This window comes from Eulemur rufifrons, chromosome 8 (assembly GCF_041146395.1).
Source record: "Eulemur rufifrons isolate Redbay chromosome 8, OSU_ERuf_1, whole genome shotgun sequence".
NCBI lineage: Eukaryota > Metazoa > Chordata > Mammalia > Primates > Lemuridae > Eulemur > Eulemur rufifrons.
The window spans coordinates 81,502,951-81,522,951 of NC_090990.1; the positions used below are offsets into that span (position 1 = coordinate 81,502,951).

At 38.1% G+C, this 20,001-nt stretch overlaps 1 protein-coding gene across 2 annotated transcripts in view; it reads right to left on the bottom strand.

Annotated features, from left to right (window-relative positions):
* Positions 1-10,215: 10,215 nt before the first annotated feature.
* Positions 10,216-20,001, bottom strand: part of F5 (coagulation factor V) — a 67,088-nt gene continuing 57,302 nt past the window's right edge. For both annotated transcript variants that reach the window (XM_069480207.1, XM_069480208.1), the window contains 4 exons: positions 19,245-19,389; positions 16,341-16,492; positions 12,692-12,874; positions 10,216-11,381 (listed from right to left, as the gene is read on the bottom strand). In XM_069480207.1, the coding sequence (XP_069336308.1) occupies positions 11,235-11,381; positions 12,692-12,874; positions 16,341-16,492; positions 19,245-19,389 (627 nt within the window). In that variant the 3' untranslated portion in view covers positions 10,216-11,234. The remainder of the gene's footprint in view (positions 11,382-12,691; positions 12,875-16,340; positions 16,493-19,244; positions 19,390-20,001) is intronic.

The following is a 20,001-nucleotide window of genomic DNA, read 5'->3' on the forward strand; positions in this document are numbered from 1 at the left end:
CACAATCACATGTGAATGAGTCATAACTTAAGAAATCCTGAATGAAATGAAATAAGGGTGTGTTGATTTCTCTCATCAAATATTCATTTGTGGCAACAGAATTGGCCCAAGGAACATATTTCAAGTGCCTTGAAATTCTGGAAGCCACAGAGACAGGCCTTATCTATTAAAATGTTTCTGATATGTCACTCTCCTCCCGCCCTCTTAACGATGTATGAACACATTTGAACACACAATCACACACTTGTTTTCTCTCCTCTCATTTAGTTATGTATACTTTGTGTGGTTTGGTAAGGTGTTTTAAAATATTCTTCAATGAATAATTAAAGGTTCAAAACATTTTATGTAAAATCCTCCCACAAAGAGAGAGAGTAAGGAAATACTCTTCCCAGGTTCTAATCTGAATACAGTCCTAATTCAGGACTCCTCTCCAGGTTCTCATAACTGCAAACTACCATCATGCTGTTCAGCTTTCATCTCTGTCTCAGTTCTGATTCTGAGAGTGAGGGTTCTTGGCTGGAATCCTTACTAACAGTGACAAGACGTTTTCAGTTCTTGGTGAGGCATTCAGGTATTACGGGATATAATTACTCAAGCCATGTGCTTGTTAGGTTCTGCTTGGGAAATGATTTCTGGCCATTTTGTACATGACTTCCTCTCCCACTAACTAGGGATTTTTGTGATCAGGAACTGAGTGTGGTCTTTATGTTTCTCTGTGTCTCCTCTGGTGTTTTAAGTATAAGAATTTTCCAATAAGTGTTTGGTGGACATGTTTCCCAGTCTTTGTGAGTTTTACTTTCAACCTTCATTAATACTTTTTTGCAGCTCGTGGTACAGGTATTATAGCATCACATTTACCTATAGATGAAGAATTCCGTGCTCATAGTTTGCCCACTTCTTCTGTGGTGATGTACAAATCTTTAGATGAAATCAACTTTAGGGTCTGTCATGAACCGCAAGGTGAAGAAGATCCATCTCTGTATTACAGTATGAATATCCTTTAAAGAGAGGTCTTTACTCACGCTTTTGCCTATAACCCATACCATTGTGCATTTCTAACCTCATCTTTTCTAGCTCTGTGCCAGCGTCCAGGGCAGAAGCTCTTCTTACTTTGAAATATAAGAGAAGATAAATGGATCCAGGATCTTGCATCTCCTGGTCCACCAAGAACTCTGGGACTCAGTTCCTTATTCTGGCAAGGGACACCTTGATGTGCCCCTAGCAGTTAGGATAGGGACTTCACACAAGATAGAGAAATACACGAGACTTCCGAGCAGCTGGTTATTCTTATATCTTACCTCTCCCCTCCCACCCTATCTAAAATCTCATCACCTGGCTTAGTATATGAAGAGCTTAATGGTGAGATGCATCAGGCAAACCTGGGTTTAGGACCCAGCCACTACTACAACTTTTAGCAACTTTGGACAAGGTACCATTCCCTTCTAAGGCTCAGTTTTCACATACATACATAACTAGAGATAATACCTACTTCCTAGGGTAGTTGGGAGGATTAAGTAAGATTATTTATAAGATGTTAAATGCTGCACAGTGCCTGGTACAAAATTAATCTTTAAAAAATGAGACCTATTATCATCTAAGTACAATAGTGGGTCAGCTTCTAAGTAGTTAGGAGAAATTCTAGCACAAAGTAGGAGATCTTTAATTGCTTGTGCAGGCAGTAAATGCAGATTATATTTTCAGAGGCTGGATTATATTCATGAGTAGAGGAAAAAGGGACAGAAGAGACTCAGGGTTTAAAAAAACTTTTAAACAACTTTATTGAGGTATGACTTTCACCCAATAAAAATCACCCATTTTAAGTGTATAGTTCAATGAGTTTAGACAAATATGTATAATCATATAACTACTGCTGTGAGATGCAGGGGGTTTTGAAACATGTCTCTAAGGTATGGAAGCTGCTGGGATCTGAAACTGATTGGCAAGGTTTGTACTTGACTAAGACAGCGAGATTCTACCCCCGCCACCTCATGCAAGGAGATAAAGTAGCTGGAGATAATAGGCACTAGGTAGGGGTAGGGGATAATGCAGAAAGCAGTCTCTAATGTGATCTATTTTTCCTATGTGGTCAGAGGCAAGGTACAAGCTGAGAAGAAGATAAACAAGGATGAGTCAGGTTCTACCATAAAATATGGAAGTTTAAATGGCATATGTGGGGAGTGACTGACAAGAGCTGTGTATAGTGATTGCTCAGCTAACTAAGGCTGCCTGTATGTTACAGCCTGGATGTGGGCAGGGGCCGGACTGATCCAAGGTTGTAGATTTCTCAACAGGTGGGGATGAGGGGCAGAAGGTCAGAGGCAAGAGTTTTCCCCAGGGTTTATGAGTAGTATTGATGAACTCATAGTCAGTGGGTGTGTGCTGGCTTAAAGGAGGAGTGGAAGCCACGAGGTGCACAGAGGCATGATATAATGGAGGGGTTGGGAGAACTGGATGCCTCGGTGAGATGGGTGGGGTAGAAGTTCAAGAGAGCTGAGATGCATGGGTTTGGGTTTAACATTACACAGGGGGGCCTGTTCTGAGAGATGACAAGGTTCAGGTTATTCTCACAAAAATTGGCTGTTCAAGTAGAGTAGAATGCAAAGTTCATCTGTTAACAATTGATAGAAAAGACAAGAAAGGATCATTTTGACAATGTTGGGCTTTTAAAAAGCATTGCCAATGATTCAGTGGGGAGGGTTTTTACCCATGGTCTTCAGGGGACAGCTGTTATATTGTACACTGTCCAATTCATTAGTAAATTCTGTTGGCTTTGAGTTCAAAATATGTCCAGATCCTACTATTCTTACTGCTTCTATTGCTACCACCATTGATATAGATACCTGCAGTCACATGTGAATTGGTCTTCCTGCAAACAGCTTTGTTTCCCTATAGTCTAGTCTCAGTATAGCAGCCAGAAAGATTCTTTTAAAGCGTAAGTTCAGTACTCTCCAGTAACTTCCCATCTCGTTCTGAAAAAACCCAAGGGGCTTTCTAGACCTAAATATACCCCCACCTCCCATCTTTTCCCACCTCTGCCCACCCACTTTATTCTTTGCTCTCATCTTCTCCTTGCTTGGTAGGCTTTCAGTCCTCATGGTTCTCCTTGCTCTTCCTGGATCACTGCCTGAATGATTTTATAGCAGGATACTTTCACTCACTACTCTTTCTGCCTGCTAAGTTTTCTCCCATGAGTCTGTGTTGTTTACGTCCTTACCTCCTCTGGTCTTTGTTCACACATCACCTTCTTACTAGGGCCTTCCCTGACCGTCCTATTCAATATAGACTTCCCTCTTCTGATTTATTTTTGCCTTAGGACTTCTTATCTGACATCCTATACGTTTTTCTTACTGTTTATTGTCTCTCTCCTTCAACTTGTGGGTAAACATCATTAGAGTAGGCATTTTTTCTGTTTTGTTCTCTTCAGTACATGGAATGGTGCCTAGCACTTAATAGGCAATCAATAAATGAATTACTGAAGAAAGATTTGTTCATGACTATAAAGTGAAATTTTAATTGAGTGCAGGCCTAGATAAAAAGGATAAAGCAATATGATTAAAAAGTCTTTTTCTCTGGAAAAAGAAAGAGAAAATGAAAAAAGAAGGAAGAGAGGAAAAACTTAAAAGATATTGTTTACTGGTAAATCCTTAATAGTCTAAAGACTGACACAGATCAAAGGTCAGAGATAGATTCAGTATGGTAGTGATACTGTAGAGAAAAAGGTCAGAGATAAAAAAATAAAGGAATAGGATAAGGATTTAAGAAATCAACTGGGCTGGGTACAGTGGGTCACGCCTGTAATCCTAGCACTCTGGAAGGCTGAGGCGGGAGGATCACTTGAGCTCAGGATTTCAAGACCAGCCTAAATAAGAGCCATAGTCCAGCTTGTGGTGTGTGCCTGTAGTCCCAGCTACTCAGGAGGCTGAGGCAGGAGGATCACTTGAGCTCAGAGTTTGAGGTTGCTGTAAGCTAGGCTGACGCCACGGCACTCTAGCCTGGGCAACAGAGTGAGACTCTGTCTCAAAAAAAGAAAGAATGAAAGAAAGAAAGAAAGAAAGAAAGAAAGAAAGAAGCTTGTACTCTGAGTAAATATTCTAGGAAAGCCTGTAATCTAATTTAATATCCCTCCACATTCATATAAATTTAGATTGTAAGGAACTGCAGAACATCATTAGAAAGGTTGTTTTTAAAATCATGACATTAGATTTAAGTAGGTCAGTTCTTTAAAGGGGGTTAAGCACAGATTACAAGATATGTTTTGGTAAAATAGGTAATGAAAATGATTACTTCAAAAGAAGTTTTCTTAATATAAAAAGGGGAAAAAGTTGTGTCTGTGCTTATTGAAAATGTATAGTGAGAAAACTGTTAGGAGGAATGGGCATGTTGGGGAGGATGGTGGGGGAAGGTAGTTAAATATAAACCTACTTTTATTTGTGAACAGATTTAATCTTGATAAATGGTACCTTTTAAAGCAAATATCCTGTTATGACCTTTAAAGCTGAAAACAACATATTTATGTTTCAAAATCTAGGTTATAGTCCAGATGATTTTGAATCTGGGAGAAACTGTTTGGAGTCCATTATGCTAAATATTAATATGACAACAAACCACACAATATTAAAAAGCTAGTTATTAAGGAGAAAATAATATGTAATTACTCAAACCAGGCTTTAATAACTAGAAATTTGTAAATAAATTTGTTCTTTGGGGGCTCTGCCAGGCGGTATTCTTCACAGTAACTAAAACGTCCTTTTCTATTAATGATTAATAATAAATATTTGTTTTACTGACTTGAAAGACTCTAAACATGTTGTATTTATTTTTAAGATGTACGATTATTAGAAATGGTTAATCTGTACTCAATGAAGTATAAATAAGAATCAGATAATGTCTATACATATAATGTTTGAATGTTGATATCTTCACCATAAGAATGGTTTTCTTTTCCAAATTAGCAGGAAAGAAATTAGATTGTTACAAATTTTCTCCATGTACATCTTTTACCCATTAATCACTCTGAAACATTTGGCTTCCACTACTGTTTGCTTGTAATAGAATCTGGTGTAAGAACATAACTGTGCAAATGTGCAGTTGTTACACCTTGCAGAGTGTACAATCTTGAGCTCATTGCCACAGAATGTCTATCAAAATCATGAATTAGAGAAACAATATTTATTATATGAGCCATTGCCTGAAGGAAAACTAATTTTGAGACTACAATTCTCAAAGGCAAAATCTACCTTTGGCTTAAGCCAGAGCAGCAAAGAGCCATGCACTTGGACCACACAGCACTGGCCTTTGAAGACTGGGTTTTACTTAACTGTGCTTTGGTGGGGAAGCTTCAGCCACTCTTCAGGGCTGCATAGGAAATAACCTCATAAAATCTGTTCTTGTTAGAGATATTCTGTACTTTACATGGTGGCCTCTTTCTATAGACCTTCAGGAGAAATTTATTTTTAATTTCAGTCTCAATAAAAATGTGCTTCTTTTGAACATTTTTGGGGGACACTATTGTATAACCTATAAGGTTTTTCTTTTTGCATTGGCTATTAAACTTTTGCTAAACCCAAGTTCACCCATAGCAAGGTCAAGAGCTTTATGGCACGCATTTTCATGTTAGCCTTTTTCTACTTGCTGTTTAGGTTTCTATCTCTAGTTTTCTCTCCTGCTTCTAACTAACATATGCTATCGGGTAGTTTGTTATATTTTATTTTAAAGAACCTTAAATCTTGGGAGGACAAGATGAGAAATAAATATATTCATTCATACATACATAAAATTATGTTGTATTTAGTCATTTGGGTTTTATTTTGTGCTTTCCAATCACTTTGCCACCTGAAGAAATGTGAGACCTTTGAATTTAGAATATTAGCTTCCAGGAGGGCAGAGAGGATTCTTTATAATATCTGGTAAACATCAAACCACACTATCATCACCAGCCAATAATTGTTAGTGACCTATTTGGTACATTGCAGAAAAGTAGTCTTTATAATGCATACTGTGATCTATCACGCTGACTGTTCTTTCTATAATAATTTAGTTTCTGGAACAATTTATTTACCTCTCCCTGTTTAACCTCCTTCTTTTGAAACCAATTGGTTATTCTTGCAGAGAACATTTTTACTTAATTTTGTTTAAATTTTCTCAATTTGTGGATAATCTACAATAATTTCTGAATCCCATCCTAGGCCTATGGGCTCAGGATGTAAACTAATGTTAATAGTCCCTGCCTCTGAGAAAAACGTAATTAGGTCAGTTAAATCCACTGAAAAAGGTCCATGCAACCTGTTCAATTCTTTGTTTAGCCTGGATAATTAAGGCTTGACCTCTGCGTGAGAGTCCTCAGAACTCTGGCTAAGTACAGTTGAACCAGACACGCCACCTAGTGGGAAAAGCAACCTGGAGAAAACAGGGCAATAATTCAAAGGAGAGTGGATGGTGGTGATGGTTGCACAATGAGAATGTACTTAATGCCACTGACCTGTACATTTGAAAATGGTTAAAATGATAAATTTTATGTTATGTACATTTGATCACAATTTTTAAAAATAATGACTAGCATTAAAAAGTGTTAGAGACAAAGAAGAAATTAATACTGTTATAGTCATATTTATATTATTTTATGTTCATGATTATATTTATAGTATTATAATATTAATAATCGATACCTATATAGTTCTTACTAGGTGACAAGTACTATTCTAAGCATTTTACCTAGAAATATAGCCTTTGTTACTGTTTCCCTCAGACTACTCACAAAATACATGTTTTATTTACATTTTTGTCTGTCACGTCTGTAAACAAGGTTGCCACATTTCAGACTTTCAGAAAGCCTCTTAGTCAGCAAGGAGGAACTTCGATACAAGGTAGTTGAAATAAATAAAATGGTAAAGCCATTACCAAATTTCATGACGATAAAAAGCAGGTGAGGGTATGAAATTATTGGTACATCATTCCTGAGACATTGAGAAGCTGCCCCTAAGTGTAAAACATGAAAGTGCAGATGAACTGGAGGTTGTTTAAATGTGGACCAGTGGTAAAACAAAACAAAACCATCACATAAGCACTTTGAAATCTTGCCATTCTCCAAACATCCCCTGTAATTGTCTAATCTCTCTATTAGTCAATTTCCCGCATACAACATACTCTTACCCATCTTCTCCATGCTCCAGTGCCATTTTCCTATCACCCCAAGCAAGTCAGAACCCTGTCCCATGTGAGCATCTTCCATAACATTTCCAAAGGCAACCCGCTTATAAGCTGGTCACCACCATCTATCATTCACAGTTTGCAGGTTAGAGACATGTTTTGTATCTGTGTGTCCCTTACCCCTGCCTCAGATTGTTGGGTCCATCCAGGGTAGCTGCTGCCGTTATTTCTTTTGACTTGGCAAATACACTGGATCTGTGGACAGGCTGGAGGAAATGGAGGGAGGGGTGTGGGTAAGTCATTATCAGACCGTACAGAGAGAGAAGGGAGAAGTAGGTACATCAGGGAAAACATACAGGAGTCTGAGCATAAAGCTCTTACACTTCCCTGGTTTTCATTGACCCTTATCTCAATCCTCTCCTTTGGGATTCTGCACAGATTTCCTTCATAAACGTCCACCATCCTCTTCATATCATCTTGGTCAAATCTTCTGCCCCAAAAGCTTTCACAGTCTCACTCCATCCCACATGGGCTATTCCTGTCTTTTTTCTACTCTGGGTAATCTGTTACACTTACTAGGCTCATAGTCTCTGTTTGCTTATTATGTTTGTCTTCTCTATTCAACTAGATGATATATTTGAAGGGCCAGAGAAATGTCTTTGATTTCCTTTATATACTCCCCCTACAATACCTATCATAGTGCTTTTTTGTGTAGCTAGAATGAGCTTAATACTTTTTAAAAAACAAATTAAAATGATGGTACATCTAGGGAGGTTAATATTAAGTTTTCTTTACATCTACCAAATGCAAAATACATGCATGTGTTTTGATGGGGACAGTTTATATAAACCAGAGATATCAAAATCTTAAAGCTCTATAGTCTCTTCCAATACAGTAAATATCTGGATATGAAAACCTTTTTGTTATCTGGACAGTTACCATGTAAATGTCACTCCACACACAGTCATTTTATCTATATCCCATGGCGTTCCCTATCTCTAGGCTATGAGAACATAAGAACTTGGGAGAATCAGGCATTCAGAATTTTCTGTAAGATACCTCTCTATTAGGAAAAAAAAAAAAACAAGAAAAATGGTAACATGGAATTTTCAGATATGTTTAAGTATGTGTTAGGTCCACTGCATTAGGGCATGTGCCAATTATAGAAACAAAATCCACTGCCCTGTGAATTGCTCCTTTTTGGTCTATCAGAGACCTAAATAGTGAAACATTCATGGCTCATGGGATGACCCAAGATATTTGACCAGTGGTTTTTGCCTGAGTTTGCCATAGTGGTCCTGAACCCAAAATATGGCTATTATCCAAAGCTATTCTAAAAACTGGAATGAAGTTTGTTATTTCTTTTAACAACTTCAAAAAGATCATTGAAAGATAATTTCATATTTCTTCTCACCCTTTCATATTAGTGACATGTTCTCAGCTACGCTTTTCCAACTTTGAACTAGGATGACTGATAATGTTTGTGCATAGTGCAACATAATTGCACTATGAGTCATTTAACTTCTTTCCATGGCAACCAGTCATGATAAAACAAACACTGGACTATGTTATGTCACTGGAGTATATACTGTGAAGCCAAGTTGTGATTTTATCTAAATGACTTCAAAGAGAGGGAAAAAAAGTAGAAATGCTTTTTATTTCAAAATAAGAGAAGTTATTATATTTCAACATAGCATCAGATTTAGCCCAATCATCTCATTGATCCCCAAACAAGTATTTTCCAGATCAATTAATAGGCATCAATTAATATTCATGTCTACCTGTCTGGGGTAGGATGAATTACAAGCATTATAATTTCTATTTTATGGAAGAGAAACCAGACTGAAAGAGAGGCTGGGAGTATGCTCATCTGGTTTCTGGTTTTATTTCTGACACTAACAAGCCTCAGCCTTGGGTAAGTTGTTTAATCTTGAGGGCCTTATTTTTCTCATACATAGGATAATGAAGTTGGGTCTTATGCTCCACTCCCATGTATCCCCCTATTACTCCACATGGTTTTCTTGCCTCTATTATATCTGAGTTAGATTCTAGATCAAGAGAGATTCTGTCCAATTCTTCAATAGAAAGACCCAGGACTAGCTGCATAATTTTGGGGGCTCATTACAAAATCTTGGATTCCTTGTTGAAAATTATTAAGGATTTCAAGATGGTGACAGCAGAGCATTAAACTAAGCATGGGAATGAACAGATTGCACATCTATGAGGCTGGCCTTGGAGAGAACAAAGGAATGTTTTCTTTGTGTTTTTAACAGAATGAAAATCTCAGAAATGTTGGTGGAACAATGACATGAGCCATGAAAAGGAAGAAATAATGGGAATACAAATATTAGAAAGCCAATGTTTTGTAAATATTTGAAATTCTCATATATATTCACAGGGCTCACCCTACCTATAGGTGCAATAGTAACTCTGGCAGTTAATTTTTAAAGATGTTCCCAATGAACTATGCCTCCTGTTATGCATGCCCTATGTAGTTCCCTTCTACATTGAATCTAGGCTGGCCTGTACCTTGTATTAACCAACAGAATGTAGCAGAAGTAAACCTGTACCAGTTGTGGGCCTAGCCTTTAAAAGTACTGGCAGCTGCTTCTTCCCACCTCTTGAACACTTGCTTTTGGGAGGCTGAAAAACCATATACAAAGTCACCCTGTTGGAGACATCAATGGATAGACTGTGTAGAAAAGCCATATAGTGAAAGAGGACCAGCTGTCTTAGCATTCAGTTATGCCTCCAGATGACTCTGGATGTGGCCATTGTCTGACTGTAACCTCATGAGAGACCCTAAATGAAGCCAGCAATAAAAACCACTCAGCTTAGCCAAATTAACCCATAGAACCATAAAAGATGATAAATTTATTGATATGTCTTAAAGTTATTTTTAAAATTTATGTTTTAGTTGAAAAATAAAAATTATATATATTTATGGTATACATGTTTTGATATATGTACTTATTGTGGTATGATTAAATCAAGTTAAGTAACATACGCTTCACCACACATAACAATTTTTGTGGTTTTAAACATTCAGTGTTGGGGTGGTTTATTTCACAAATATAGATAACCTCAACAGTGACTGTCTACCGCATGTGACTTCAAGGATGCCAGTTCCACAATGTCTGTAGGACCACTGGATGCCAAGTTCCAGGGGAAGAGAGTGACGAAAGGGGACGCTGCCGGGGGAAGAGACAGGAGGAGGTTGAGGCCTCAGAGAGAAGGGCACTGAAAGCAAACTTCCACTGCTTCCCTGTTTGGCTGGGGGGCTCTTCTAGCAGGAATAGCTCTACATTTGGACCAAAAGTTCCAATGTTCTGTTTTACATGTATTAGCTTTCCCTTAGGTGAACTACATGCTATGTAGTGCCAGCTAGAATGAAGCCAACGTTACATGTTCAGTTCTCCCTTGGTTATTTTGGTTCTGTTCCACATCTAATGCTAACCTTGAACATAAATTTGTTCAATCCCGTCCCAAGGGGGACCAGGATAGATTCACAACTTCAATGGCACTGCTGAAAATGTGCTTGCCTGTTTCTTTACGCATGGAGAGTCAGAAGAATCATCGTCATCAAGGAAAGACAGGGCATTTTAGGCACTTATTTCATATGGTAAGATTGTTTTTCTCTCCACTGTCAAGAAAAAGCACTTAAAAGTATTGTCTTTGTTTCCTTTGCTCTTAAATCATAATTCTTTTAAAGCAAAATGTAGGAATAAAAGTTATCCAGGTCTATAAATGGTTTTCAAAAGTATCTATTTTATTAATGTGTATAGGATTTAAAAGAGCTATAATGAAGCATGGTATGGCATTTTTAATCATTGTGAAAGATAAGTCATTTTCTTGTTGGTTCTTGATATTTTCCCATCTATATTCAAATTAATGGAGAAATATAGCCACCATTTTACTTAATGGTAGCAAGGAGTTATAGAAGTTTCTTATAAAATTTTATTCTCTAATAGAAAAAAAAGAGAAAGAGTAGAAAATTGTTAACATTTAAAATAACCACAAAATACACTGCCAGATCTAAATGGTTTGATGTCTTAAAGATTCTTTCCTGTGCTTATGAATATTCAATTCTAGTAAATATCACAGCCAAAGAGTTCCAGGCGAAGTGCAATACTTTGATTCCATGTTTTAGGAATGATGCGGATAAACCTAGAAATGATTGGGGGGTTGAAAATGTTCTTCACGTGTCCTTTGGTGTTACTATTTCCTTCAAAAATCTGGAAGCAAAATAATGAGAAAAATATTTAATGACAGTATAAGTGGGCATGAAAATCTTAGATAATTTTTTATCCTTTCAGCTCAAACAGAAGGCATCAAAGAACACATACAACACTATCCCAGTGATGGTCGTCAGTTATGAAATCACATGCCAGATAGACCCTTGGAGGGATTTCATCCCACCAGGGCTCTGAACCAAGTTAGAGAACAATAAAGAAATCCGCCATGACGCTGTGGAGCAGCTGCCAAGCCATCACTTCCCTTATCGCCTTTGTAGCTATGTGACTTTGAAGAAATTACTTATATTCCCTGATTCTCCAGCTCCTCAGGCAAAATGAGGACAAAATTTTACTTCACAGAAATTTTAAAGGTGTATGTAAACATATGACAAGGTAGTGGCCACCAAGAAATGGTTAACTATTACTGACATTTAAAATGTGGCCACGCATTTTTATTTATTTACTTAGGCATATACGTTATATTCTTAACTGTTTTATGGGTTTCTTTTTCCTCCATCCTCAGCAAGCTCCCCAGGATTTACACACCACAGAAGCAAAATCACTATTTATTTACGACAATGACCCTCAGCCTGCTATGAAGACAACCTGGGATAGTGAGAAATAACACAAACCAAAACAGACAACCCAGGAGTTTAAAAAGGTGAGAGTCGGGTTCAAATGTATTAACTGAGATAAGTGCTAAGCATTTGATGAGAATTCAGTAAATATCAGTTTCCTTCTGTGAGTCTCTCCTACTGGCTCTAGCACAATTCTCATTCCTGGAATACTAGGCACATCGCCTTAGCTTTGCCTCTGGTAGTATTTTTAACCACACCACTAGGAAGTAGAATTATTTAGGAATGTAAGGAAGGAGTACATTTTGCAGAAAATCTAGTCTCCTCATCAGTAAAGATACTAATTGTTTTCTGTTTAATAGCAATATGACACAAAAAGATTTATGGCTTGGATTTTATCAGTTCACAAATAACAAGTATATGTAAGGCAATGCCAACATGGTGTTATTTCACATAACCCCTTCTGGATGCCTTCACTATCTTTCTCAGTTAGAGCTAAATAAGCTTTGCAACATCCCCTAGTGTTTTGTCCTAACTATTTCATGGGAGGCTTTGTCAAAGCAGAAAGGTGATGTGCATGGTCCTTGTCCCAAGACCAGGCACCTGAAGAACTAGGATTTAGAAGACTTAAAGAGGTGGTACAGGTCAGTACATATTTGTCAAATGAAAGGTATTGTTATTTTCATCATAGCACAGTTTTCAAATTGCTCTCTCTTTGCCAAGGTGCCACTCTACCTTGTCCACCATGGCGGATTTCTGCCTGTAAGGTTTCCATTCCACTCCCTGGTCACTGTAGTGGATGGTGTAGCTCTTCACATACATTTCAGAGGACAGAGACTTGCAGCCCTGCGTTGTCATCGCAGTTATCTTCTTGATTTTGAGTAGATCAATTTGTAACCACTGTTTGTTGTTGTTTGCCTATGAAAATGACAAAAACACATGGATAAGAAGGATGTTAAAAACTTTTCTTTTTTTTTCAGACCAAGGTACTCAGAAATGCACAGAGCTCAGAAGGATTTTGTTTGTCTCATTCCTTAGGATTCGCTGTCTCCTAGAAACTTTCAATTTCTTGTTTTTTGCCACAGCATTTCCGTGGCAGTATTTCATATGCCGCACACAGTTATTTGTTGTTTGTATCCCTTACTGCATGAGGGAGAGATTTACTTAGTTTCACTCCCTGGTATTCACCATAATGCAAGGCCCATAGTTGGTGTTCAATAAATACTTGTTGAATGAATGAATAAATTTATTTGAAAAATTATTGAAGTACTAAATTATCTATAAATATTCTCTTAAGCAAGTTTGTTTAAATACTATGATGATATTACTGCAGGGTTATCTGGGAAAGATTTGGATAGCATTGTCTCTCTATTTAATTTATTTTAGAAAAGCTTAACTTCTCTTTTCTATTCCTTGCTAATGTCAAATATCAGAAATAGTCCAATTTCTTCTTTTCTGATATTTCAAATAAGTGAGATATTTGAGAGACCTGTTAAAGCCATAGTAGTGGCTTGATACACAGAAATTGTCCTGTCTCTGGCCTAACAAAATGCCTAATCACATGTTTGGTAATATGTACTTGGAGAAAGAAGACCAGAAAGACTACCTGAGTTTTGGAGTAATCTGAGACAAATTCTCACCTTTGGGAGATTTATCATGTCCCATAGTTTCATTCACTTCTATATGAAATGAGTAGTTTTTCAGTATCACTCATACGTGCATGAGTGTATGTGTATAAATGCAAACACATATGTACATATTCACATAACATATATATTTTTAAACCAAATTAATTAAAATGGTTGTAGTAGAAAATTTAAGTCTGTAATATCCTCTAACGACATCTGGATGGTGTCTCAGTGTGTCTTCAAACCAAGGTTGCACCAGTGATACAGGGTATACAAGGGCTGTCTGGAAAGTATCCAGCCATTGCTAATACAACAAGGACAGTTATATGGCTGGATACTTTCCGGACAGCCCTTGTAGGTAGCTAAAGGATTTTTGTAGGCATAAAAGAGGTAGGGATGCTTTAGTTGTAAAGAGCTGGACATAAGTATATGTGCCTGTATGTGTCTGGCATCAATTTTCAGCCTCTCTGAAGAGACCCTATAAAGATATTTCATGCAAATGGAAGGCTAAACAAAACAAATATTTCTAACTCAGAATATCAAATTTAAAATGACAGCATTAAGCATTAAAATTGGCATTTCATTTTTGGGGCCTTTATTACATTGCAAAGAGTAAGAGCAAATTATGTGGAGAGTAAATATTTTTAAAGATTGTAAAATAAAGGGTGTGGTGACAAGGTTAAACCATGAACGGGTCTAAAGAGCATCTGAAAAACATTGGATTTTATAAAGTGTATAAACATACTGTAATATAACATTATTATTTTTATTATTTTAACTAGGTGTCAGTTTTCCCCTCTGCAAAATTACAAATGAGGTGTTTGGGCTGCTTCAAATGGAGGAAGGAGCCATTGGCCTGTTTACTGGGAGAATAGATTCCAGTTCTGATTCTGCTACCAGACTAAGTTAAAATTACTTAATCTCCTGAGTATTTAGACTTAAAAGGAAATGTCTGGACCAGATGGATTGCTAGTTGGTACTCGAACATTCTGTGATTCTGTTATGGGCCAGAATGAGTTTTGAGGCACAGACTCAAACTATCTGTGTGGGGTCCAAGCTTTCCTTTTTACCCCATTAGCACCACAATTCTTTTTTACTTTCTGGTGGCCTACTTTAAAGATAGGTCCTGCAATTCTATAGAAAGTCAGGGAATCAGAGTGTAGGTGTCTTTTTCTTTTTCTTTTTTTTTTTTTGAGACAGAGTCTCACTCTATTGCCCAGGCTAGAGTGTCGTGGCATTAGCCTAGCTCACAGCAACCTCAAACTCCCGGGCTCAAGCAATCCTTCTGCCTCAGCCTCCCAAGTAGCTGGGACTACAGGCATGCACCACCATGCCTGGCTATTTTTTTCTATATATAGTTTTAGTTGTCCCGATAATTTCTTTCTATTTTTAGTAGAGATGGGGTCTCGCTCTTGCTCAGGCTGGTCTCGAACTCCTGACCTACAGCGATCCTCCTGCCTCGTCCTCCCAGAGTGCTAGGATTACAGGCGTGAGCCACCACTCCCAGCCTAGTGTAGGTGTCTTAAGGGAAGGAGGCAGTATGGAATTCAGATTTAGTTGGCTGATGGGATCATAAAGTCACCCATGCCATTCTGATTTCTCAGGTTAGTTGAAGAATGAAACAAAAATGAGTCAACTGTTAATAGTTACCCTAATATTAAGTCATCTGAAATACTTAATGGGCTAATATAAGGGGCAATACAACACTTTGGAAAGTGTTTAACTTAGATCACTGATTTATAACCCCGTATCATCTCACTTTGCCTCCAATTGTCTCAAGGAATGTCACAAAGCTCTTTAGAAATGGAAATAAAAAGGTTTAGCACTCTTAAGAAAATGAAATATTGGCCGGGCGCGGTGGCTCACATCTATAATCCTAGCACTTGGGAGGCCGAGGTGGGAGGATTGCTTGAGCTCAGGGGTTTCAGACCAGCCTGAGCAAGAGCGAGATCCCATCTCTACTAAAAATAGAAAGAAATTAGCCAAACAACTAAAAATAGAAAAAATTATCCAGGTGTGGTGGTGCATGCCTGTAGTCCCAGCTACCCAGGAGGCTGAGGCAGAAGGATTGCTTGAGCCCAGGAGTTTGAGGTTGCCGTGAGCTAGGCTGACACCATGGCACTCTAGCCCAGGCAGCAGAGTGAGACTCTGTCTCAAAAAAAAAAAAAAAAAGAAAAAGAAAAAAAAAAGAAAGAAAGAAAATGAAATATTGCTAAATTGTGAAGAAAAATAAGAGATGATGTTGCAAATCTAAATCATTTGTTTATCACTAATATAAAGTGGCTAAATCAGGAGTTGGCAAACGATGGCCCATGTCCCAAATCTGGACCACTGCCTGTTTTTTGCAAATAAAGTTTTATTGGAACACAAGCATGTTCGTCCATTTACATATTGTTTATAGCTGCTTTTCTGGACAATGGTAGAGTTGAGTAGTTATGACAGGGAATGTATGGCCCACAAAGCCTAAAATATTTACTATCTGGCTCTTTGCAGAAAAATTTCACCACTCCTGGTTTAAATCAAGGCTAGACCAAGAATCACAGAGATGATAACTCTTGTGAGCCAAAGTTAGAGCTAAAGTTATCAAGTCAACAGATATGCTAGATTCTTAGACCTAGGATTTTAATCTGCAGAAACACGAGATGATATTCCTGCTCCCTAGACACTGCCCCACACCCCCATCATGTTCCCTGTAGTGAGGGCCTTTGTTTCCTTCTGGAGAGCTGAGAGAATTCCATGCATAGAGTATATTTCACCTTGGCTTGCCAGGCATTCACACGTCCCTGGGCATTAAGACGGGCACGGGAGGGTTCCCAGTAATCTCCCCACCAAGATTTTTTAAAGGAGGAAGCTGTGATTTGCTTGTTTTCTATCTTTCCACTTTCCATACCCAGTGGTGTGGAGCATCCTGTCAAGAGAAAAGTGATATAATTAATTAGGCACCATCAATATTCACTGCATAGCATTGTGCACTGCAGAGAAGACAAGAAATAATACAACAAAAATAACGATCACAACAATGAACATTTATTGAATCCAAGTGCTAAACACTTTTCAGATTTTATATGTAGTATTTAATGCTCATATCTCCATCTTACAAATGAGAAAACAAAATATAACAAGAAACAATAACTTGCCTAAAGTAACAAAGCCAGAAGAATCAGAAACTGAATTTGAGCCCAGAGTCTGACATCAAATACCACATTGTAAACATTTAAACTCACTTCCCTCCTTCAGAGAGTCATGGAACCTTCTGTCTATGCTTTGAGGTAGACAATAATCTTAAACTAGCCATATACATACATATATATGTATATATATAATATACTCTGTTTCTTCTTCTTCTTAAAAAAAGCTAGAAAGAAGATATAATGGACCCTTGGTAGTCACCATTTAATATTTTCCTTTTCAACCTTTGGAAGGTAATTCATGTTATATACCCTTTGGAATTTTGCCAGGGTGTAAGTTGAGCCTTATAGGCAGCAAGACTGACCTGTGACTGTAAGAAACATAGCTAGTGAGGAAGCCTAGCTGATTGCCCATCACCTCTGTGACACTTTGTCCTTGCTAGTAAAGCATGGATAAATTTTCTTGAAGTGATACCTTACTTTTTCCACAAAAAAAGGCCCTAAAAAGAACACCTATTGCTAATGCTAATTATAAAAGTATCAAGAAAGTGAAATAAGAAGAAAATAATGTTTCCGGTATAGAAAATAGATGTTTTCAATAAATTAAGAGTTGAATGTCACATTTTAGGGTAGCTTGCCTATGATTTGAACACATCTATCATTTATACCATATAACATAGGAAAACAAACAAACAAAAAAACCCCACAATGACTTATACAACTGTTTTCAAGGCATGCTCCTGCCTGTATAAGATTTGTGTTTTATATGGGAGATGTTATATACTACTGCTAGCTGGGCATTGGCAAAATGCCCATATCCATATGCTCTCATGAATGTCTGGGTATGAAGGGTATGTATGCTTTTCATATCAGCTACTTTCTCCACTGTGAGTCATGGCTGCTTCTCTCTACCCTGAGGCGAGGTGCTCTAGCTCCCCAACAGATGTGCCTATTTATTGATCCCCCTGCGAAGAAATGTTGAGAAGCCAGATGGGGCCTCGATCAGCCAAGCCACACCTGGCTTGAGGTGAGCCCCATCACCTCACCTTTTTAACCCAAGAATGCTATTTTCTATGTGTGCTTTGAAGTGAAATATATTGAAAAGCATTGCTTTAGGAGTCCAAGAAGAATAGTTGATAAAACTCTTAAATATCCTTATTATATATGGCAGAATTTTATTATGACCATTTATGACTACCTGGATTTATGTATACCAAGGGTCACATTACAGCCCCTGAAAAATTGCAGCTTACATAGAAAAGACTTGAGTACCTACATAGGGTACTAAAGAGAATATAGAGTACAGTCTTGATTTAGGAAGTTGGGAAGCAGACTCAGATTTCAAAAACACTCACTGAACACCAAATATATGCCAGTAATGTTGCTAGATACTTTCATTACACCAAGTCTGAGTGACCTGGAAGATTTCGGAAGAGTCAAGCCTAGGTTGAATCTCAGGCAGTTCTTACTGAAAATGGGCTGATGAAGGTAATTCCAAATTAGAGCCTTTCCTTGGAGAGTTATGGCGGTGTGTCCATATCATCCAGGCACTGCTCAGAAAGGTGGTGCCTGTCCTCTGGCTGGTAGAGCCAGTCTCAGTCTAGATCACATGGAGTGTTGGGAAATAGGGCTAAGAGACGTGAGAGGTTTCAGGAGTTTGGCAGGGCTTTGCCTTGAAGGAATCTGTGGGCATGTTAGTTCACAGACTAGAAGCTGTTTAGCAACAAAGGGAGGCATTCTCAGAGGACATCTGCAAAGCAACATTTCTCTGAAGCTGCAAGCTATCACCTAAAGCTTATTACAAGGCAGAGCGCGGTTTGGGCCCAAGGCTAAGAAGCTGATTGAAATGTCTGCCCAGCAGACAACGTGCAGCTGGAACTATCTTAAACTTCAAGGCCATTCCTGCTTCACTTCTGACCACATGTCTCTGTATTTAGAGAAATAGATTAGATTAGTATACAGACTCAGTGTTCCTGCTTTATACATTTTTATCTTTAATTTGTATGCTCAGCTAGGTCTATTCTTAATTTTGGGCTTAACGTGTTTATCTTAGAAAAATTTCGTGACCGTCTATTCTTGTAGACAGAATTAGGTAAGGGTCCCTTGAAACCTTTGGGGAGCCTTGAAACCTTAACAAATGAACTGTACACATATTCTTTAACCAAGGACAACTGCTTGCTGTAATAATAAATACTGACGTGGGATTTCACTCAGGGCCTCATAGCTCACAGGAATGCTGGAGGACCCCTGACTCACCCATTACTTTAAATTACACTTTGTCTCTGTCTCTATTATTTCCCTGTCTCTATTATTTCCAAATCTCTTGTGATGATCCTGCCTGGGACCCATTTTGCTGGGAGAATAGCTAACTCCCAGCAACTGAGAGTTTACTTGAATGGAACCTGTGTTTTACAAAGGTTTTTCTAGGAGCCTAAGTCATTGAAAAGAACTAAAAATTCTACTCATTCTCCCACACCTCCCAAATCTTAATTCTGAGTGGCAGTGAGAAAATAACACATCTTTCTTCCTTACCATTCACCTCACAACCTTGTAGTTCCAATCGAAGGGTAGGTCTGTTATAGGATCTAGTTGGAGAGATCCTAATATATCTAGCCACAATAGGTGGGTCAAACTGATTCTCTTTTATTGAAGATGCATCTGAATTCCCATCAAAATACTAGAAGAAAAGAAGAAAGCTTAGTTATGTAACAATTCTCAATAAAGTGATTTTATAGTAAAATTTTAATCTAGAGTTTAATATTGTGATATTAAGTTTTCATGGGGCTTGAACCAAATCAATTTAGTCTGAAAATATAACTGGGGATAATTTTAAGAAGATGGTGTAGATGTAGTTTGCCCTATTTCTCCTGCTAAGTACATCTAAAAACCCTAGACAGTATACCTAAGAGAAACATATGAAGACTCTGAAAGGAGAGAAGAAGGCAGACTGACTAGGGTTCTTAGAAGGAACAAGACAGTGGTGGGTTCCCGGGGTGTTTCTTGTTTTTTGCTTTGCCTCATCTATCCCAGACTTAGAGATGAAGAAGGCAGCAACCTGGAAAGACCAATGAGTACAGACAAAAAAAGCCCCAACAAAAGCCTGCTTTCTGTAGCCAAAGGACCAGGTAAGGGCAGACTTAGCAAGACAGAAAACTTTTGAGACAATAACTTCCCTACTTCAGCCAAACACCACCCAAGCCTGTTGGCCCTCCTCCACCCACAGCAGCAGAGGCTGAGTGGGGAGCCTAGACTTCTATGTTCATGAGACTAAAGTGGCACCCCGACACCC